The sequence below is a fragment of the Narcine bancroftii genome, chromosome 8 (genome assembly GCF_036971445.1).
Source record: "Narcine bancroftii isolate sNarBan1 chromosome 8, sNarBan1.hap1, whole genome shotgun sequence".
In the NCBI taxonomy this organism is placed as follows: Eukaryota; Metazoa; Chordata; class Chondrichthyes; order Torpediniformes; family Narcinidae; genus Narcine; species Narcine bancroftii.
Window position 1 is genome coordinate 25,491,298 of NC_091476.1, and position 18,342 is coordinate 25,509,639.

General features: G+C 40.0%; 1 protein-coding gene across 15 annotated transcripts in view; it reads right to left on the reverse strand.

Moving 5' to 3' along the window:
* Window positions 1-18,342, reverse strand: part of LOC138740512 (Krueppel-like factor 8) — a 151,173-nt gene that overhangs the window by 12,614 nt on the left and 120,217 nt on the right. For 12 of the 15 annotated variants that reach the window (XM_069893252.1, XM_069893257.1, XM_069893255.1 and 9 more), the window contains 5 exons: window positions 16,724-16,846; window positions 15,276-15,308; window positions 8,637-8,775; window positions 8,120-8,173; window positions 3,833-3,981 (listed from right to left, as the gene is read on the reverse strand). In XM_069893252.1, the coding sequence (XP_069749353.1) occupies window positions 3,833-3,981; window positions 8,120-8,173; window positions 8,637-8,775; window positions 15,276-15,308; window positions 16,724-16,846 (498 nt within the window). The remainder of the gene's footprint in view (window positions 1-3,832; window positions 3,982-8,119; window positions 8,174-8,636; window positions 8,776-15,275; window positions 15,309-16,723; window positions 16,847-18,342) is intronic. The other 3 variants (XM_069893253.1, XM_069893256.1, XM_069893259.1) reach the window with 3 other exon arrangements.

Consider the following 18,342-nt stretch of genomic DNA (forward strand, 5'->3'; position numbering starts at 1 on the left):
TATCGGAAAACCAGTCAGTGCGAATCAGTAACAACATCTCCTCATGGACAATCAACACAGGCACACCTCAAAGATGTGTCCTTAGTCCACTGCTCTACTCTCTCTACACCTTAACTGTGTGGCCAGGCACAATTGACAAATTTGCTGATGACACCCCAGTTGATGGCAGAATCACAGACAGCAATGAGGAAGCGTACAGGAGGGAGATAGATCAGCTATTTGCATGTTGTCACACAACAATTTTGCACTCAAAGTTAGCAAAACTAAACAATTGATTGTGAACATAAGGAAGGAGCAACCAGGAGACAAAACAGTCCTCATCAAGAGGTGAACAGTGGAGAGGGTATTAAGAACTTCAAATTCACGGTGTCAAAATCTCTGAAGATCTATCTGGGATCATCATGTTGATGTAATCATGAAGAAGGCTCACCAGCGGCTATATTTCGTTAGGAGTTTGATGAGATTTGTTATGTCAACAAAGAGTCTTGCAAATTTCTACAGGTGTACCATGGCAAGCATTCTAACTGGTTACATCACTGCCTGAAGGTGCCAATGCACAGGACAGGAAAAGGCTACAGAGGGTTGTAACTCCTTCGGCACCATCATGGGCATTAGTCATCACTCCATTAAGAAAGCGGTTTCTATCATCAAGGACCCTCACCGCCCAGGCCATGGCCTTTATTTCACTGCTACGATCAGGAATGAAGACACAGACCCAAGGTCTTCCCCTCTGTCCTCAGATTTCTGGACAATTAAACTATTGACACTACCTTACTTTTTTTTCTTTTTTTGTACTAATTATTTATTTTTAAATATTGGATTTATGGAACTGTAATTTATAGCAATTTTGCACCTGTAATGCTCAATACTGCTGCCACAAAACAATACATTTTGTGATGCACGTTCATGACAATAAACCTGGTTCCGAGGACAAACCATGTGCCCTCAAAGAGAAAAAGAATAGCTTTCCATCAACCAGAACACTGCCACATGGGGGATTACTGCAATGTAGTGCCAAGACACTGAAACCAATGTACAGACAGTATCAGATAGGTAAAGCACTTGGGCTTTCAAATACCACAGACAAAATTCATGGTTTCCCATCAGAGCAATTTTCAAGGCTCTGTTCAAAATTATCCTCTTTTGGGGTAAATAACTTCCTTCACTGTGCAGAGTTGAGTCAGATCAATGTGGCAGCAGCTACATACCTGCCATGTCTCTTGATTTCATGCATTTCAGGTCAACAAGCACATACAGAGCCTCGTCTGCTGGTCGGCAGTGTACTGTTTCACTCTTAAAAATTGTGGCCTCTTTGCTGATCATATGGTGGTGAAATAGTTTATACTGATGTCAGAACTGCAACATTATTCTGGCAAAAATTGCATGTGACATCAAATGTGAAACTGATTATTCTGTCACGATTCTCTCGCCTTATTCATTCTGCTCTCACAATACCTGTGTATGATCACCCCAAAGGAAAGAACAACAAGAGGCAGATAACTACAAGCAAAATTCTATGGCAAGTTAAAATGTTTGCTCTGTATTGCTCAACTCTGGGATTGCCTTTTATTTGACGGATGGGAAGGAGCAAGAATGGTGAAAAGCAGTATGCTTCAGGAGGTTGTCACAATGCACATCAGTTGTACTCCATTTTCTCAATGGTTTAGCTTCAACAATAGTCATGAGGGATATCTCCTTGGTGCATTATTGTAAACTTCATTCACCTGAAATGCAGCTCTCCAACCAGTGAGTGCCAATTTGATTGCTATGCTGTTATGTGGAATACTCTCTGCAGCTGAGGTAACCACCCACCCCTGATTGGACTGGCATTTTCCAAATGACAGAAATACAAAAAAAACCCTCTGAAAATACTTTAAGCATTCAGCAGGTCAACGAGCATAGTTGGGATGAGAGATGGAATCTTTGTTTCCAGCCAAGGATCTTCGTCAGTGCAGGGCTATCCAAAGCTGAGTTCTTTAAACTGGACCACTCAGCAGAAAATTCTGAGATTGTGAGCCACACCATTTAATTTATAGGGTCAGGAGATCATTCTTTGATGTGTTATATTGAGTGTGGGGTGGAGGGCGAGCTGAACATGGTGGAATTTTATGCATTATCTGGGATCTCCCAGCTGATCACTGGTCTAATACATCAGTGGAGTGAAAGTCTGTAGTCGCTGTGATTGTAGTCAAAACACAAAAATTGCTGGGAAAACTTAGCAGGTGTCGCAGTGACCATGAGCCGAAAAGATACATAACCAACATTTTGCACCTGAGGCCTTCATCAGGATATGAGCAAAAAGCAGGCAGGCAACTGAATGAAATGGGGCACCTTATTTAAATTAAAAAAATCACTCAGGCACCTGTCTGTTTTTTTTTAAACCTTGAGAAAGGGCTCAGGCCTGAAACATTAATTGCCTCCTCTGCACGCTGCACCAATTTTGTCTATAGTACTTTTTGTGATAATGATCCCAATGAGGTCAAATATGGTCAATGATAACCACTTCTATTCTGTTCTCCTACTCCTCTTCCTCTCCTGGCTCTGCCCATCTCCCTCATTGTCCAACTTTCCATTTCTTCCTCTTTCGTCACCATCAACTGCTCTCTTCAATTGGCTGTCCTCGGAGATTCAGCGCCCAAGGTGCGGTGTCCACTTTTGGCGGCCCCATCTTCGAGGGTTGAGGGCTCAGGGAAAGCGGCAGGAGAACACCTGTTCACCCCACCCCAGTCCACCCTCAGCAAGAGAAGGAGAAGCCTTGGAGAGGACCCAACGGAGGAGGAAACCAGCAGTGGAACAGGCTCCAGCCATTACTGGCATCATTCAAAACAACATTCTACAATTTAAAAAGCTAAACATAAAAACATTGTTTTAATTATTGAGAATTTATATTTAAATAAGAATGAATTAAACATAATCAAGTCAAAAAATTGTAAATTTCTTAAGTGTGCTCCTTTGCTGTTATTCTTCTCAATTCATATGAAAATGATATAACTGTTCCTCAACCTTTTCCAAAGGTAAAGGTTAGAAAGGGATTACTTAACATGTTACGCGAGTGGGAAAAAAGGGTTGAGAATCTCATGTGTATTTGCAGGCAGATGCTCCAGTTTAAGTTCAGGGAAACCAGCACAACTTTGCACTCTGCTGCCAACACTCCATGAAGAGGACAACATTGGACTATGGTCCGGAAATAAACTATCTTGTTGTTGATGGCTCCAAGATGATACATGAGCAGTGATGTGGAGAACAATGCTGTTTCCTTGGTAAAGCTGACCTCAAGTTGGCTGGAGCCAGACCCACTCTGGGACACAAATATCAAACCAAAGCCAAGAAAGAGGTTTGCACTGATGTCACAATTTAATTATGAAGTTTACTCTACATTAACCCTAACCGTACTAAATCCTGAGCTAACTTTCAAAATACCCAATAAGCCTGGAATTATAATAATCAAGAAAGCATCACAGATGCCACAATGGAATGACAAAGTTATAACTAGCAAGTGATTTCTTCAAGTCAATAACAAGGTTCCCTTGATGAATAAACCAGATGTTGATGTAGAGGTAGTTTGCTTATTCTTTTAACCTCCAGATGCCTGCAATGGTCAGTTTACAACAAATCACAAAAAGAGCTTTCAATGATGAATACATAGAACCAGCTGCCATCCTACCATTCTCATCATCTATCACCTATCCATGTTCCTTTAAATACACAAACAAGTGGCATTTTTAGCCATTAGTACTGAGAAAAGCCTAGTCTTTGCCAAAGACTAAAGCCATAGATGATGATCAAAACTGCTCAAGTGAAAGTCCCCAATTCACTTGGGCGAGAAACCTACCTGTGTGGATCCTTCGATGTGCCTTTAAGTGAGAGCTCTTTGTATACACTTTATTACATCCCTCAAAGTCACATTGGTGCACGCGCCTCCTTTTTGGGTCAGGCGACTCAGATCTCGGTAATCGACATATCCCGTGCATGTTCTGACCACTAGGAGAAACAGGAAGTAAAGATCACGTGTTAGAAGTCTTTACACACACACAAAATTTAAAAAAAATTTGGTGACTACAGTTACATCCCTGTATCATATGCTTCTGCATATACCTTCTTTGGAGGACCAAAAGTGTCTGCTAAGAATGACAATGTATATGGAAAGTCTCAAAATCTTTTCCACCTTCCTACAGAAGCTGCATGTTTATGAGATAAAAATTCAAACCAAGTTGGTTATTTTCCGCTCTCACTGACAACTGAGTTAAGGGTTGTTCTTGCTCCCAGAGAAGGGAAGAATGTACCCTTAACACAAAATTTTTTTCCAAGCAATCATGTTGATGGTAAAGATTTTTTTAATCACACATTAGCACTAATCAGCAAGGATTGTAATAATCTCCACAGTATTACCTGAACCTTGTGTCAATAAACAAAGGGAAAACAGAATGAGGGAGGTAAACATGTGGGTCATACCTTTGGTATGGTAGAAATGTGTTCTGATTCATGGGACACTGGTACCTGTTTTGGGGAAGGAGGCAGCTAATACTGTTGGGATGAGCGTCACCAAATTGTGCTGGGTCTAGTGTCCTGGTGAATTGCATAAATATAATTCTAGATAGGGATTGAAAGTAAATATAGGGGATGTTCAGTAATTCATGGGGAATTGAGAGCACAGTGGCACGGGCACAGAATAAAAAGGGGGATATCAACAAGCAGAGAGTGACAGGCTGAGGGAGGAAATATAACCACAAATATGCAGCGCAGAGCCAGGAGTAAAAATTGTAAAACATCAAAGATTAGTGCTTTTTATTTGAATGTATAAGCCATCTGCAATAAGATAGACGAGTTGATAGCACAGTCATTTAAAACTGAGGTAAGTTGATATTTGTACTCTCAGAGGATGGTGATTCACTGGAAGTTGGCAGAGACCAGATCTTTAGGCATATTTGTGGAGAGAGAGTTAATCTATTCAAAAGATTGAAGAATTGAGGGTTATGGGGAACTGGCGCACAACAGGCCAGTATTGATCAGGCACAATCAACCTGCAAAACTAGGCCTGGTGGTCTACTCCAACTCTTTCACAATGTCTTGTGGATATGTAGGAAGGCAGCAAGGTTAACATGGCAAAATGAAAACAAAATGTAACAATAAACAAAGGAGCAGTGATTTAAAAAAGGGAAAATTAAGCTATTTCTTAATATGTGTTCTTTTTCATTATTTATTTTCTTATGTTCCTCTATTTTTCAAACTATTCTTGCATCTCTTTACAGTTGTCATGTACAGTTCTTAATTAGGATGTTGGATGGGTGAACTGTTAGACAAAAAAAAATCTACAAATGATTCATAATATAAAGCAAAATCTTCCCAAATTATGTGAAAACACAACATTTAAAGTGAGCAATCGGACTGAATAGTGAATTTCCAGAGGAAAAGGACAAAAAAAATCTGTTACCAAGCACAAGTCTGAGATTGATCCTGGTAGTTTACAATCCCAGATGAACACACTATTTGTCTGGTGCCACCAATGTTGAAAACCTGATAATGAATCTTTTGTTCCAGAGCTTTAAGATTTTGCTTCAATAATTGGGTGAACACACCTCCAAGTGGCTCATCCTCCTTCTATCACTGTTCTCTAAAAAAGTGCGCCATTTTTCCAAAATTGTCATAACTGAAATATTTCACTTGCTCTAGGAAGACCTTTGGCCATAATCTTATACCAGGAATGCTCTCACTGTGGAGATCAAGGGCACATTGATGCTGAACCTTTTCCATGCAAAACTCTGCTGTGTCCAAACTCACTCTTAGCTAAAACAAAGGGTTCACACAGACACTCCAGATATGAAGCAATGAAGAACAGTTGGACCCTGGGCAGTATTATGGCTTCCAATAAGGACAGGCAGTCCTATTAGGTTATTAAAGTTGTCATGTACAGTTCTTAATTAGGGTGTGGATGGGTGAACTATTAGACAAAAGAAAATCTACAAATGATTCATAATATAAAGCAAAATCTTCCCAAATTATGTGAAAATACAACATTTAAAGTGAGCAATCAGACTGAATAGTGAATTTCCAGAGAAAAAGGACAAAAAAATCTGTTACCAAGCATAAGTCTGAGATTGATCCTGGTAGTTTACAATCCCAGATGAATACTCTATTTGCCTTGAGCCACCAATGTTGAAAACGTGATAATGAATCTTTTGTTCCAGAGCATTAAGATTTTGCTTCAATAATTGGGTGAACACACGTCCAAGTGGCTCATCCTCCTATCATTGTTCTCTGAAAAAGTGTATTCATCAACGGATATGAACATTAAATGTGCACTGTTGAAGAGCATCAAAGAGACCTGCATTCCAAGGTCTGGTGGACTGAAGAAGTAGCATGCTGCCAGCAGGCTTGTCCTTGTTCAGTAATCCATGGTTGGTGCTACACCACAAAGCGAAAGGGAGCTGCGCCAAGTCGGGAGACAATCTGTTGGGATTCAGGTAGATCCTGAAAACTAATTGCGCTTCAATGACCAATTTCATTTTTTTTTGGAGGAGAAGATTTATCGGGCATTGGTGTTAAAAGCCCAATGCACCAAAAACCTGTGCAATCCAGTTCCCAGGCATTTATAAAATCATCAGTTTTTGCTGGCCTGGAATGACTCCACCACCAGGGGGCATTGAAATGTTCTTGTGTTGGGAATTTTTTTTACTAAACTCCCTGGAACATGAGTAAAAACTCCCATGTACTGTTGGCAAACAGACCAGCCTCCTAATAAAGTAAATCAGCCAGTAAACTCCTTCCTGATGTTTTGCTCCTCGCAGCTAAACTGTAGGCAGATGGATGCCTGCATTACCAGTTTACCCAGGAGGCATCATCATCTAGGAGGGGTTCACTCACACTACCTCTCTTCTTTTCCTTCGAGGTATGGAAAGTTTGTCAGCCCGAGGACTGGTTTCAGTTTTGGAATTACAGCTTTTTTTTTTAACTTCAACTTACAAGGAAAATGTTCACCCACAGAGAATATTTGCAATCATTTTTCTTAACATTCATCTGAATATCCAGACAGTAGATTTAATTAAAACAGGAGATGGCTCAGTAAAGTACAATGAAGAATTGTAAATTCTAACACTAAAAATAGAATTGAGGTCTACACAGGAGTGATCAAGAGATAGCTCTGAACCCTTATCGAACTTTCAAGGAATCTATTCATTATTGCTTTCAGTTACATTTGACTGAAAACTGCAAACAGAGCCTGGTCTTTATGGCCTTTGACACCAGTGCGTTCATTATTATAAGTTGTGTGGTGCAATGGAACAACTCTGTTGCTCTGTGACCTGGATCAACACATGGGTGTGGTGTTCTGTGACTTCAAAATGAGAGCCTGTTGCACAGTGGCAAGGTGTGGCAAGGAAGCTTTGATCGACAAGATAAGGCAGGCAGCACAGAAAGTGAGCAACTCTCCAGCAATAAGCACCACATCAATAGACTGATATCACTGGAACTTCCCAGGTGGCTAACTCTCATTCCTTGCCTTATCTCTGCATATAGGAGTTGGCAGGAACAAGAACCCTGAATGATTTATCGTTCCTTGAAGTTCTGGCTTGAAACATATGCCATGATTGGGAATAATGTGAAGCAGATTGATGGGTGGTTATATACTGTCTGAAGCTAAATGGGACAGGTTAGTACATTGGCCCTCCATGTCGATTCTGTTCAAGGGCTGTTTTCTGTGCTGTATAGGCCTACAAACTCTACGACTCTTTGCTATCTGGTCTTCTCTTGTGCCCACAATTTCTCAATCTGATGTCCTTTTGGTATTTTATTCCCTATGTTATTTCAATGAACTCAAGTTCTGCTGAAGTATAAAATATTAACCCTGACCCAACCACTGCCAGTCTGAACCTAACCCAAGCCTAAAGGCTGATGTGGGACTTGTCAAGTTAACAGGCTGTAAAGAAAATACGATGCCTGGGTGAACTTGCTTAAAATGAGCTGCCCCAGGTCTATCATGAGACCCAGGTAACTTGATCTGTTTATCAAACTTAATTGGTCACCTTTGGTAACTACGATGGGTTATCTCCATGCTTATTACAGGGAGAGACAAAACCCCTGCCCCTCTTGGCTGATCTCTTCAAAATCTGACTTCAACACTCACCCAAATGGATCATCCAGCAGCCGGGTCGGATCAATGGGCCAAACAGAATCCTCCCTGAGGAAATGGAAACAGGTAAAACCACTAAGTCACTTCAATCATTATTCTCAAACCAATAAGAATACAATTATTGGGGACATTCTCCCAGAAGTCAACTCTAAAATAATGCTTAAAAATTACTGTGATATCCTAGTTGCACCCACAAAGGAGCTCGTCACACATAAACAATGTGCTGCTCTTCAGGATTCAAAACAAGGTGCACCACCTTTTTTCAGGTGAACAGTCCCTACCAATGGATAACTTTCAGAATCCAGATGCACTGCACAGCTGATGGAAAATACAAATTTACAGCGGTCAAGATTATATGATAAAGCGTACAAATGAATTCAGACAGCAAAGATAGTCAAACTGAGCCACGACCATGAATACTGCTGAATGCATTGGTCTCGCAAGTTGGGAGCCAACTTCCAGTAACAATTCCAACTGCATGACAGAAGGCAGCAGCAGCGTGAATACTTACTCTCTCATTGCCCCCGACATGTTAAGAATTGCAGAGTTGCTCTCATGAACGCTGTCGAAGGATATGTTAGGTGAGTCATCGTCTTCCTCACTGTCAGTTTTGGTCTCCATAGGGGACATAGGGCTCTGATCAATTCTCACTGCAAAAATAAAGATAAATTACTCTGAATAACTGGATAGAGACAAACTACTTGTTTGCTTTACATTTTCAGAGACCCAGAATGACCACAGGAATGCTACTTTTAAATTTAAATTTAGACATACAGCATGGTACAGGCCCTTTCAGCCCACAAGCCCATGCCGCCCAATTACACCCAATTGACCTACAACCCCCGGCATGTTTTGAACAGTGGGAGGAAACTGGAGTCCCTGGGGAAACCCACGCAGACATGACGAAAATATACAAACTCCTTACAGACAGCACAGGATTCAAACCCTCGTCTCAATCGCTGGCGCTGTAACACCATTGTGCCAATCGCCTCTTTAACCATGCCACCGTGAAGGGAGGTCGCATAGAGGTGTGCAAAATCATGGAGTGCTTGGACAGGGAAAGACGAAAGAAGATGTTCCCATTAATGAACATTTCAAGGATCAAAATCCATTTAAAGTGATGGATGAAAAATACAGAAATAAATGCAGAAAGAGATGCCTTTCCCTAGCACAGATTAATGATGACTGACTGTAGGGCTACAATAGTGTCAATCAAGGATATTACTTGGAGATGGACAGGTATTTGGTGGACAATAGCCTGCAGGGGTAAGGTCAGGAGCAGAGTAGTGAGAATGGCTGGATTATTCAACAAAGAGTCACTGTGGTTCCATTCTCCCCATAACAGAGACATTTTCCACTTTCTTGGTCAATCTTCATTTCAAAATCTTAAAAAATACTTTGCCATTCCTTCCACATTCTCAAAGTACTATAGCAATAATCATCAAACACGTAACAAGCTTCTTGCCAAACTTGTTGATCGATGAGTGATATATAATGAATTATTCTGGTTGGGAGGCTGGTGTAAAAATGCCTGTCTGTCCCTTAAAGGCCAAAAAACTGGTTATTCTCTGTTGAAAGGCTACATTTTTCAGAGTCTATGTGGCTCCTCAAGGTGAGAGGGCCCGCTGCAATTATAAGATTTGGACTAAGTAACAGCATAGAGATCGATTGTTTAAGTTTGCAAATAAGGCAGAATCCAGGTTTCATTCTACAAGAAGCACAAAAATATTAGCAGCCTGGTGGAGCTGATAAGGAAGGCAAATGACATCTTGGTCTTTATCACAAGGAATGTAGATAGTAGAAAGAGGAAAGTATTGTTACAATTGTGAAGGGGCAGAGAGGCTTCACCTGGAGTAGGATGTATTGTTTTGGCTTCAACTAGAGTGCAATGTATAGTTTGGTCTCTTTATTTGAAAGATATACTAGGATTGGAAGCAGATGAAAGATATTCACTTGCCAATTCACATAAAGAGAAAGCTGTCCTATCATTAATAGCAAATATTTCTTTGGAATTTAGAAAAATGAAGGGTGATCAAATAGAAACACAAGATCCTCAGATGGCGTAACAGGATAGATGTTAGATAGATATTCCCATGTGGGAAATGCAAAAAGAGGACATACTTACAAAATTAGGGGTCAATTGTTTAAAACTGAGGTGCAAGGGAATTTCTTTTCCCAAAGGATGGTGGATCTCTGGAATTATCTACCCTGGAGTGTTGTGGAGGATACATCACTGGGACTATTTAAAGGAAGGGTATAAGGGTATATGGATTTTTGACAGATTGGGGAACTAAGTGCTGGGTGGGACTAGCACAGAAGAGGAATAGTGGAGCAGGCTTAAAGGGCCAGGTGGGATTCCATTTCCTCCAACTACATATCCGATTACTTTCTAAACATGATAGTTTCTTCTTCTACCAACCTGTCAAGTTGGTCTTACCACCCTCAGGGTGAAAATCTTTGCAACCTTTCCTCTAATCATTGTATCAATTACTTTCAACCTGCACTTGTGATTTTATTTCTATTTAGTCAGGCTCCTTCCTTCATAATTTAGGTGCATAAAATTAAGTGTCCCCTCAGCCTTCTATTTTCCAATGAAAATAATCCGACCTTATTCAATCTTGCTTTATAGCTAATATGAGATCTGGATGCACAGTTAAGCTGTCTTCAGTGCATTTGCATCTTTTAAATAACATAAGAGATTAGAACTATTGTATATGCCGTATTCCAGCAGTGATCAAACTACCTTTTTGTACAGTTCAGCAACTGACCTTTTATAATCCAAGTCTCCGTCACAAAGAGGTAAAACCTTGTTTGCATTTTTTTATCATTTTATTCATCTCCTGCTACCTTAAGGATCTCTGAACATACAATTCAATGCTCCTCCACACCAGCAAACATAACCAGGTCCATCACAGGCTCTGACTCCCATCCACTGAAGACATCTGTGTGAGGCGCTGCATCAAGAAGGCAACCAACATCATGAACGAACGCCATCATCCTGGTCAAAACCTCTTCCTGCTGTTATGTTTGGTCATAATGCCTGAAGACCAGCACCTCCAAGTTCAAGAACCATTTCATTTCAAGGGCTATCAGGTTCTGAAACCTCCCCTTGTTACTTTGATCTTGACAGTACAAAAAAAGACTCTCTGGACTATCTTTCTTAAATTCAAGTTTATTAACATCTGACTGTACATACACAACCGACTGCAAGAGCATTTCTCTGGTCTACGGTGCACATAATTATGAATATTTATCATCTTTTGTATTTATTATCTCTTTTAAATTTAATATGCACAATGTTTTTTTTAAACAAAGTTTCTGTTTGGCTGCAGCAAGTAATAATTTTGATGCATATGAACACTGTACAATGTGTGTGACATTAAACTCATTTCCATTATTCTCTAATTTATCATTGGTTCTCTGTTTCAGTCATGTGAATAAGGTGACAATTCGTCTAATATTTAGGGGAAAACATTTACATGCCTAGACATTTGGCAGACATACTTCAGAGCTGCACCACGTAAACAACAATGGTTTTAAGTCACGTGCTTCAAGGTCTTCTGAAGAACACAGTTAAACAGGAAAATTTGCAGATGCTGTGATTGTAGTGCAATACACAAAAAGTGCTGGAGAAACTCAGCAGGTCACACACCATCCACAGGAACCAAAGGGGAACCAATATTTCAGGCCTGAGCCATTTGTCAAGGTAACATAGCTTCAGTAAGTGCTCAGGTCCAAAATGTTGGTTCCCCTTTGGTTCCTGTGGATGTGAGATCTGCTGAGTTTCTCCAGCACTTTTGAGTATTGCACTTTTGGAGAACTGTTTTCTCTTCAAACAGAATATAGATGACACTTTCCTTATTCTAATATATCCTAATTCCAAAGTAACATCTTCCAAAAGCATGAACTACAATATTCCGAATTTCCAACTCTTTAATCCAATAAATCCAACTCTGTGGCTACTGCTTTATGTAGCTTTAATTTGTTGATAAAATGGATAAACATTTTGCATAGCTTTGCATTAAGACCTTCACAATGATAAATTACAAAATATCTACTATGTGACAGAGATACACAAACTTTAAACAGATACAAAAGATGTAGATAAACAAAATTTAAAGAGACAAGAAATTCAAAGAAAAATTTCTTGTGCTCACGCTTCCTCTACACGTTGAAGAGTAATAAGCAAGTCGTTAGTCTGGGTGAATATTACGACATATTGCATCACAGTGAGCTTTAAGACTTTGGGGTATTTTATTTTTCCCAAGTTACCTGAAATGTAGTCAGACAGAAACAACTGGCCTCTGTGTTTCAGACCAGAACACAAAAGAATTCTGATTCCCCAACAACACAACCAGACCATAAAGCATCATACACACCTGTATTTCCAGATCCAAGCTATGGAACGTCATCAACCTTGACTGGTTGATGGAATGGAAGGAGAGATTTGGCAGTTTTATTGTCAGGAGATGACACTCAGAGGAATGGCATACAGGAGAGGGTGACAGAGCTTACAGTTTAACTTGGGACTTGTCTTTCGGGACTCCCAAATCAGGGAAGAACTGTGAAGAGCTGATTGTTCTTGGAGTGACCAACAATGGCTGTTCCTGAGACAACTTGACTAAGTTCCACACAATTCTCCATATACTCTTTGAAGTTGAGAAGAATGGGGTAAGAACAATTCTTGGAGATATTAACATAGTTGGTGTGGAATTGTCTCCCCCAACTGGATTGTCTAGAACCAGAACCAGAGTCAAAATGAAGGCCCGATCACTCACAACAGAGCAGATAAAAAAAGACTTCATACAGAGGATGGTAAAACTCAGGGATTATCTACCCAGAGGATGTGCAAGCCCAGACAATTGATTAATCAAAAATTAGAGTACAATGGAAATGAGTTTAATGTCACACACATTGTACAGTATCCATATACATCGAAATTATTACTTGCTGCAGCCAAACAGAAACTTTGTTAAATTTTGGCTACTACAGGAATCAAAGGATGTGTCATTAGTGCAGGGAAAAGGCATAGTGGTCAAAGATTGGCTGTGATCTTTTTCAATAGTTGAGCAGATGAAGTGGGTCTACTCACACCCTATTCCTCTTATCCCATGCATGACCCGCCATGCAAGAGTGAAATTTAATTGCAACTGACCAACTACACTTACAGGGACCCGAGTGGACCTGGGAATGATCACAACCACATCCCATTCAAGGTAGGAGGTAGAAAATTAATCTTCTAGGATGAGACTTTAAGAACAAGAGGTTTGAAAACATATTCACTTGTTAATCATGCAATTGACTTCAAAGCGAAAGAATTATTCCTCTTTGGCCGATCAGAACTACAGTGGCATTTGATCAGGCTGCAAACTGAATACTGTTTATGATACGGTACAGCCCAGTCAACTCAGGCCACCATACTGACTTGACATTTAGACTGTAAAGTACCAAGCACTTCAAACTGTGGCTACAGTTAAGTATGTTGCATCCAGTGTTTGATGGTATATTGTCAAGGACCATCACTGCTCTCTAATCAGTGTGGGGACTTGCTTTCCATATATTGGTTTGGTTATCTCTAATACATCATCATCTCCGATAGCAACCCAATACCCACTGCCCAAGTTCATGCTGCTGTTTGTACCATAGAGGATACTGATAAGTGCATTGCAATGAGGCTGCAAAGATCAAAGGGAATGAACACAGATCAGGGATGAGGGAATGATATATCAATTGCAAAACCAACATAAACCAGGCCATATGCAAAATCTTCTGCATTTATCAAGAAAGGTAGCACACAGGAGAGACTGTGATTATTAGAACTGCTGTTAAATGTTACTGTGCATCCTCAACTGCAGAACAAGGATGAGATGGTCTTAATAGCTGCACAGGATGAAATGTTGAAAGATGCTGATGGTTGCTGTCCAACTTCACTGACCTTGTGGAAACACAAGACTGCAGATATAGGAATCTGGAGCAAAATACTGCTGGGGGTCAAGCAGCATCTGCATAAAAAAACACTTACTACTGTACAGTAAAACCCCTGTTATCTGAAATTCAAGTAACCGGCAGCTTCAAGCAACCAGCAAAAAAAAAATCATGAACATAAATAGGTAAAAATTACGGGTTTAAAATTTGCAGGCCTCGCTGTTAATTCACCAATCATGCAACATGCACCCTCAAGCAACAGGAAAATTCACTTATCTGGCGTCTATCAAATCTCCACTGGTGCTGGATACCAGAGATTTTTCTGTACTACATTACCTCTGAAGCAATACACCATGGTGCTGGAATATGGTGGAGGACCACATTACATGGTGCTGTTAAATAATGAAACCACTAATTGAAGTAAATCAATGAAGCAAATAAAAGACCTGACTTTGACTAAAATTAAATATTATTAGCTTCTCACACAGCTCTGACTTAAATATCTTGCCTCACCATTCCTCCTATTAATTAACTATTGAAAGCCTGGATAAATAACATTTTCAGTGCCATCCCTTTAGTCAAAAAGCTTTCTCCCATTTTATGCTAATTTATGATTTGATGACCAAAGAACCACTTGTGTTTTTTTTTGGAGAAGACTTCTAGCATTTTTGGCCAATGACTCTTGAGGGGAAATTTGCTATAATTGCACTTGGGCTCAAGGTGTTTGGGGTCCGATTTTCTTCTTCTGGTCTGTCTGTAGCCTAATGTCACAGATTCTGTCGTTTATGTTCATTCTTGAAACAGAATAATAGTTACACAAAGGAAGCCACCAACAGTTTCAAATAGGGACTCATGTTTTAATATTTCAATACGGCAAGAGCGAAATGGGTAATGCTGTTTTAAACAGCAGGTAATTGACTCAGGCCAATTTCTAAACATCGTTTTACATTTCGAGTGTGATTTTAGATTGTCCACTGATCTCTGAATTTGAACCCACAAGCCTCTAACTCAAAAGCATGGGTGCCCTATTGAGTCAAAACTATCTCATTCACTTGTTAGCACTGAGGAACATATATCCTTTTAAAACAGAGTTTACTTTTAAGAATAGCTGTTCTTTAATTTGAGTAAACAGACCTTCAGTAGCACATCAATAATCTGTAGTGATTGGTATAGCTTCTGCCCAAAATGTAAATAGAAAACTTAAGCAATATGATAAATGACTAACCATAATTATAACATCTTCCCTTGTACTCTGTAGCTGTAAGGAATGTGAATGCCCATAATTAAATAATTGTACTGTATAAGCAGGGATATCTCCTTGTAAATTACAATTCAAATCACCTTAAAATAGAAATAAATGACGCATTTTTATAAAAAGGTTGCAAAAGACTTTGCAAAGTTGTCACACTCACAATAATTATGTGAACTCCTAAAAGTGATAATGTACTGCTTCTGTTTAAAACAAAATAAACTGACAATGACAATGCAGTTGGACTTTGCAAATATTTAGATTAATTCCCTTTACAGTTATTAGCTTTATTCTTCTGGGATTGACCAATTAAAAAAAAAGACAGTTGTTTGCCAATTAGAAAGCAAAACTCAAAAGTAGTTATTCTGGTGTCAATACATCAAAACTCTCCTTTCCAGATGACTTTGGCTCCTAACACTTGCAAGGTTAGAACACAGAAGGCTTAGAGTAAGCTTTTGAACATTTGAAGCTTTGGTTGGCCTAACACACAATTTTAGAGAGCCAATAGAGGTATTTTAATAATTAGACTAGGAAACATTGGACCTTCACAACTTGCTAATGGTCATTTTACTGACATCCAGATATTTAACTGTTTACATTGAGTGAGTAGGACAAAGGAGGTTTAATTTCCACATTTGGATTTGAATGTGGGGAGGGAGAAGAAAAGACAAGGGGGGGGGGGTGGCAGGGAAGGGGGGGAAAAGCAATTTAGTTAAATGAACCTAAACTATTGAGATTTCAACTAACAATTTTTTTCCAAAGTACATCAAAGTTCTTTCCTCCATCCCAGGAAGCATCAAGTCTTAGTGAAGTAAGGTCCAAGACTGGTAAGTCTTGGACGATGCCCCATTGCTTTTGGGATGTGTGTGTTGCTGGCAAAGCTTACATTTATTGCCCAACCACTGTGACCCTGAATTGACTGTTTTTTTTTAACCATTTGAAACTGGTTTTGAAGCAACTGAATAGATTGCTACTTCAAACAGTCGGTGTCAGGCTGGAGTCACCTGTAAGCTGGATAGTAAAAACCCAAAAATGCTGAAGGAAGTCAGAGCTGGGGGAAGGTGACAGGGGAAGAAGTGTGGGGGTGTTTAATGAAACTCAGAAGTCAATATTAATGCAATCCAGTTGGAGAATGCCCAGTCAGAAGATGAGGTGTCGTTCCTCCAATTTGGGGGTGGTGTCAGCCTGGCAGTGCAAGAGACCATGGACTCAGTACCTACCAGACTGAGACCACCTGCAAATTGGAGGAACAACACCATATCTTCAGACTGGACACCCTCCAACCGAATGGCATTAATATTGATTTTTCTGACTTTCATTAAAACACCCCCCCCCCCCTCACTTCTTATCCCGTCGCCTTCCCCCACCTATGTCTCTCTCCCTTCCTTGTCTCCTTTGGCACAAACATAATAAATTCTTCTCACCCCTTATCATATTAAATGAACACCTTTTGTTGGTCTGGATTCCTCCCCCAGCCAGCAGTGTCTGAATTCTGAGACTTTCTCCTTCTGGTCCATACTCCTTATTCCATGAAGAAGGGCCCGGGCCTGAAATATGGGGCAGCATAGTTAGCGTAATGCCCTTACAGCGCCAGCAATCAGGACTGGGGTTCGAATCCTATGCTGTCTATAAGGAGTTTGTACATTCTCGCTGTGTCTGCTGAGTTTTGCCCGGGAGCTCCGGTTTCCTCCCCACCATTCAAAACGTACCTGAGGTTGTAAGTCAATTGGGCAGGATGGGCTTGTGGACCGAAAGGGCCTGTAACCATGCTGCATGTCTAAAATTTTCATCTTATTTTGCATATCATCTATTGCATGAACGAAATAAGTGTAGAAGAAGTTTCACGTTTTCCTTCAGCCATCCGAGCTCTATGGGATACATCCTGAAGCTATCCATTGGATTAACTATTTCACTCATTTCTGCTTGGTAAGTGGTTTAAGCGCAAGATGATGAAATAACTTGGTGATCTAGAGTGTGAATTCAGGTCTGTTCAGCAGCAAGATTTTGTTGTCTAAAACGTATCGGGGGTTGTAGATTAATTGGGTGTAAATTGGGAAGCATGGACTCGTGGACTGAAATTGCCTGTTATCGTGCTGTATGTCTTAATTTAAATTACCTTTTGTTTTTATGAACGCTGAAAAGACTGGCGAGTCCTTCAACATTTTGGTGTGTTTTCAGATCAAACCTTGACTAAATGCATCATATTGTCTATAAAAACGGAATCAATGGAAGGCACTCAAAGTTTTAGTTCCTTAATCTCAGTGGGGGTTACATTGCCTTAACAGCTCTATGGCACTTTTATTGATACTAGATTTTAATTCTTCATAGATTCCTCTTGAATGAATTTAGAAGATATTTGGCCATTACAAGATTAATCTTACTTAACAGAAATCCTGATTAATCATTTGTTTTCCTAATCAGTAACCTGTTGGCCAACCACACAATCCTACCGCCATAGTTACTGAGATTCGTAAAAGTCTGGGGTTTGAACTTGGGACCTTATCAGCCTATACGACAGCACTGTTCCCTGAATACATTTGTTGAGCAATTGGGGAAGTAGTGCTAATTTTTCACTGGCTATTGATCAAACAGTGTTTGCTCTTACAGGTTGCACAATAACATAATCGCTTTTAAAAAAATCACTTGATCTTTTGTATGAGGAGTTTGTTTTCTTATGTCTACGATTTCAATGGTTGTTAAATGTGCGCACCTCCACCAATAACCAGGTCAGGCAATGGTACAGGAATATTTATCCAAAGAGATGCCATTCAATTAACGTACAATCTTGTCGTTTTGCTAGACAATCCAAAGCAAAAACATTTACTGTTGTAAAAACACAAAATGCTGAAGGAACTCAACAGGTCTTGTAGCGTCCATAGGAGGCAACCATTGTTTCAGGCCTGAGCTTTTCACCAAGGTCTGAGGAAAAAGCAGGTAGCTGTCTGAATAAAAAGGCTGGAAGATGAGGAGGACAAGTAAAAGGCCATAGTTGGATATGGATAAGAGGACAGGAGAGGAAAAGTGAGCATTGATCGAGTGAGGA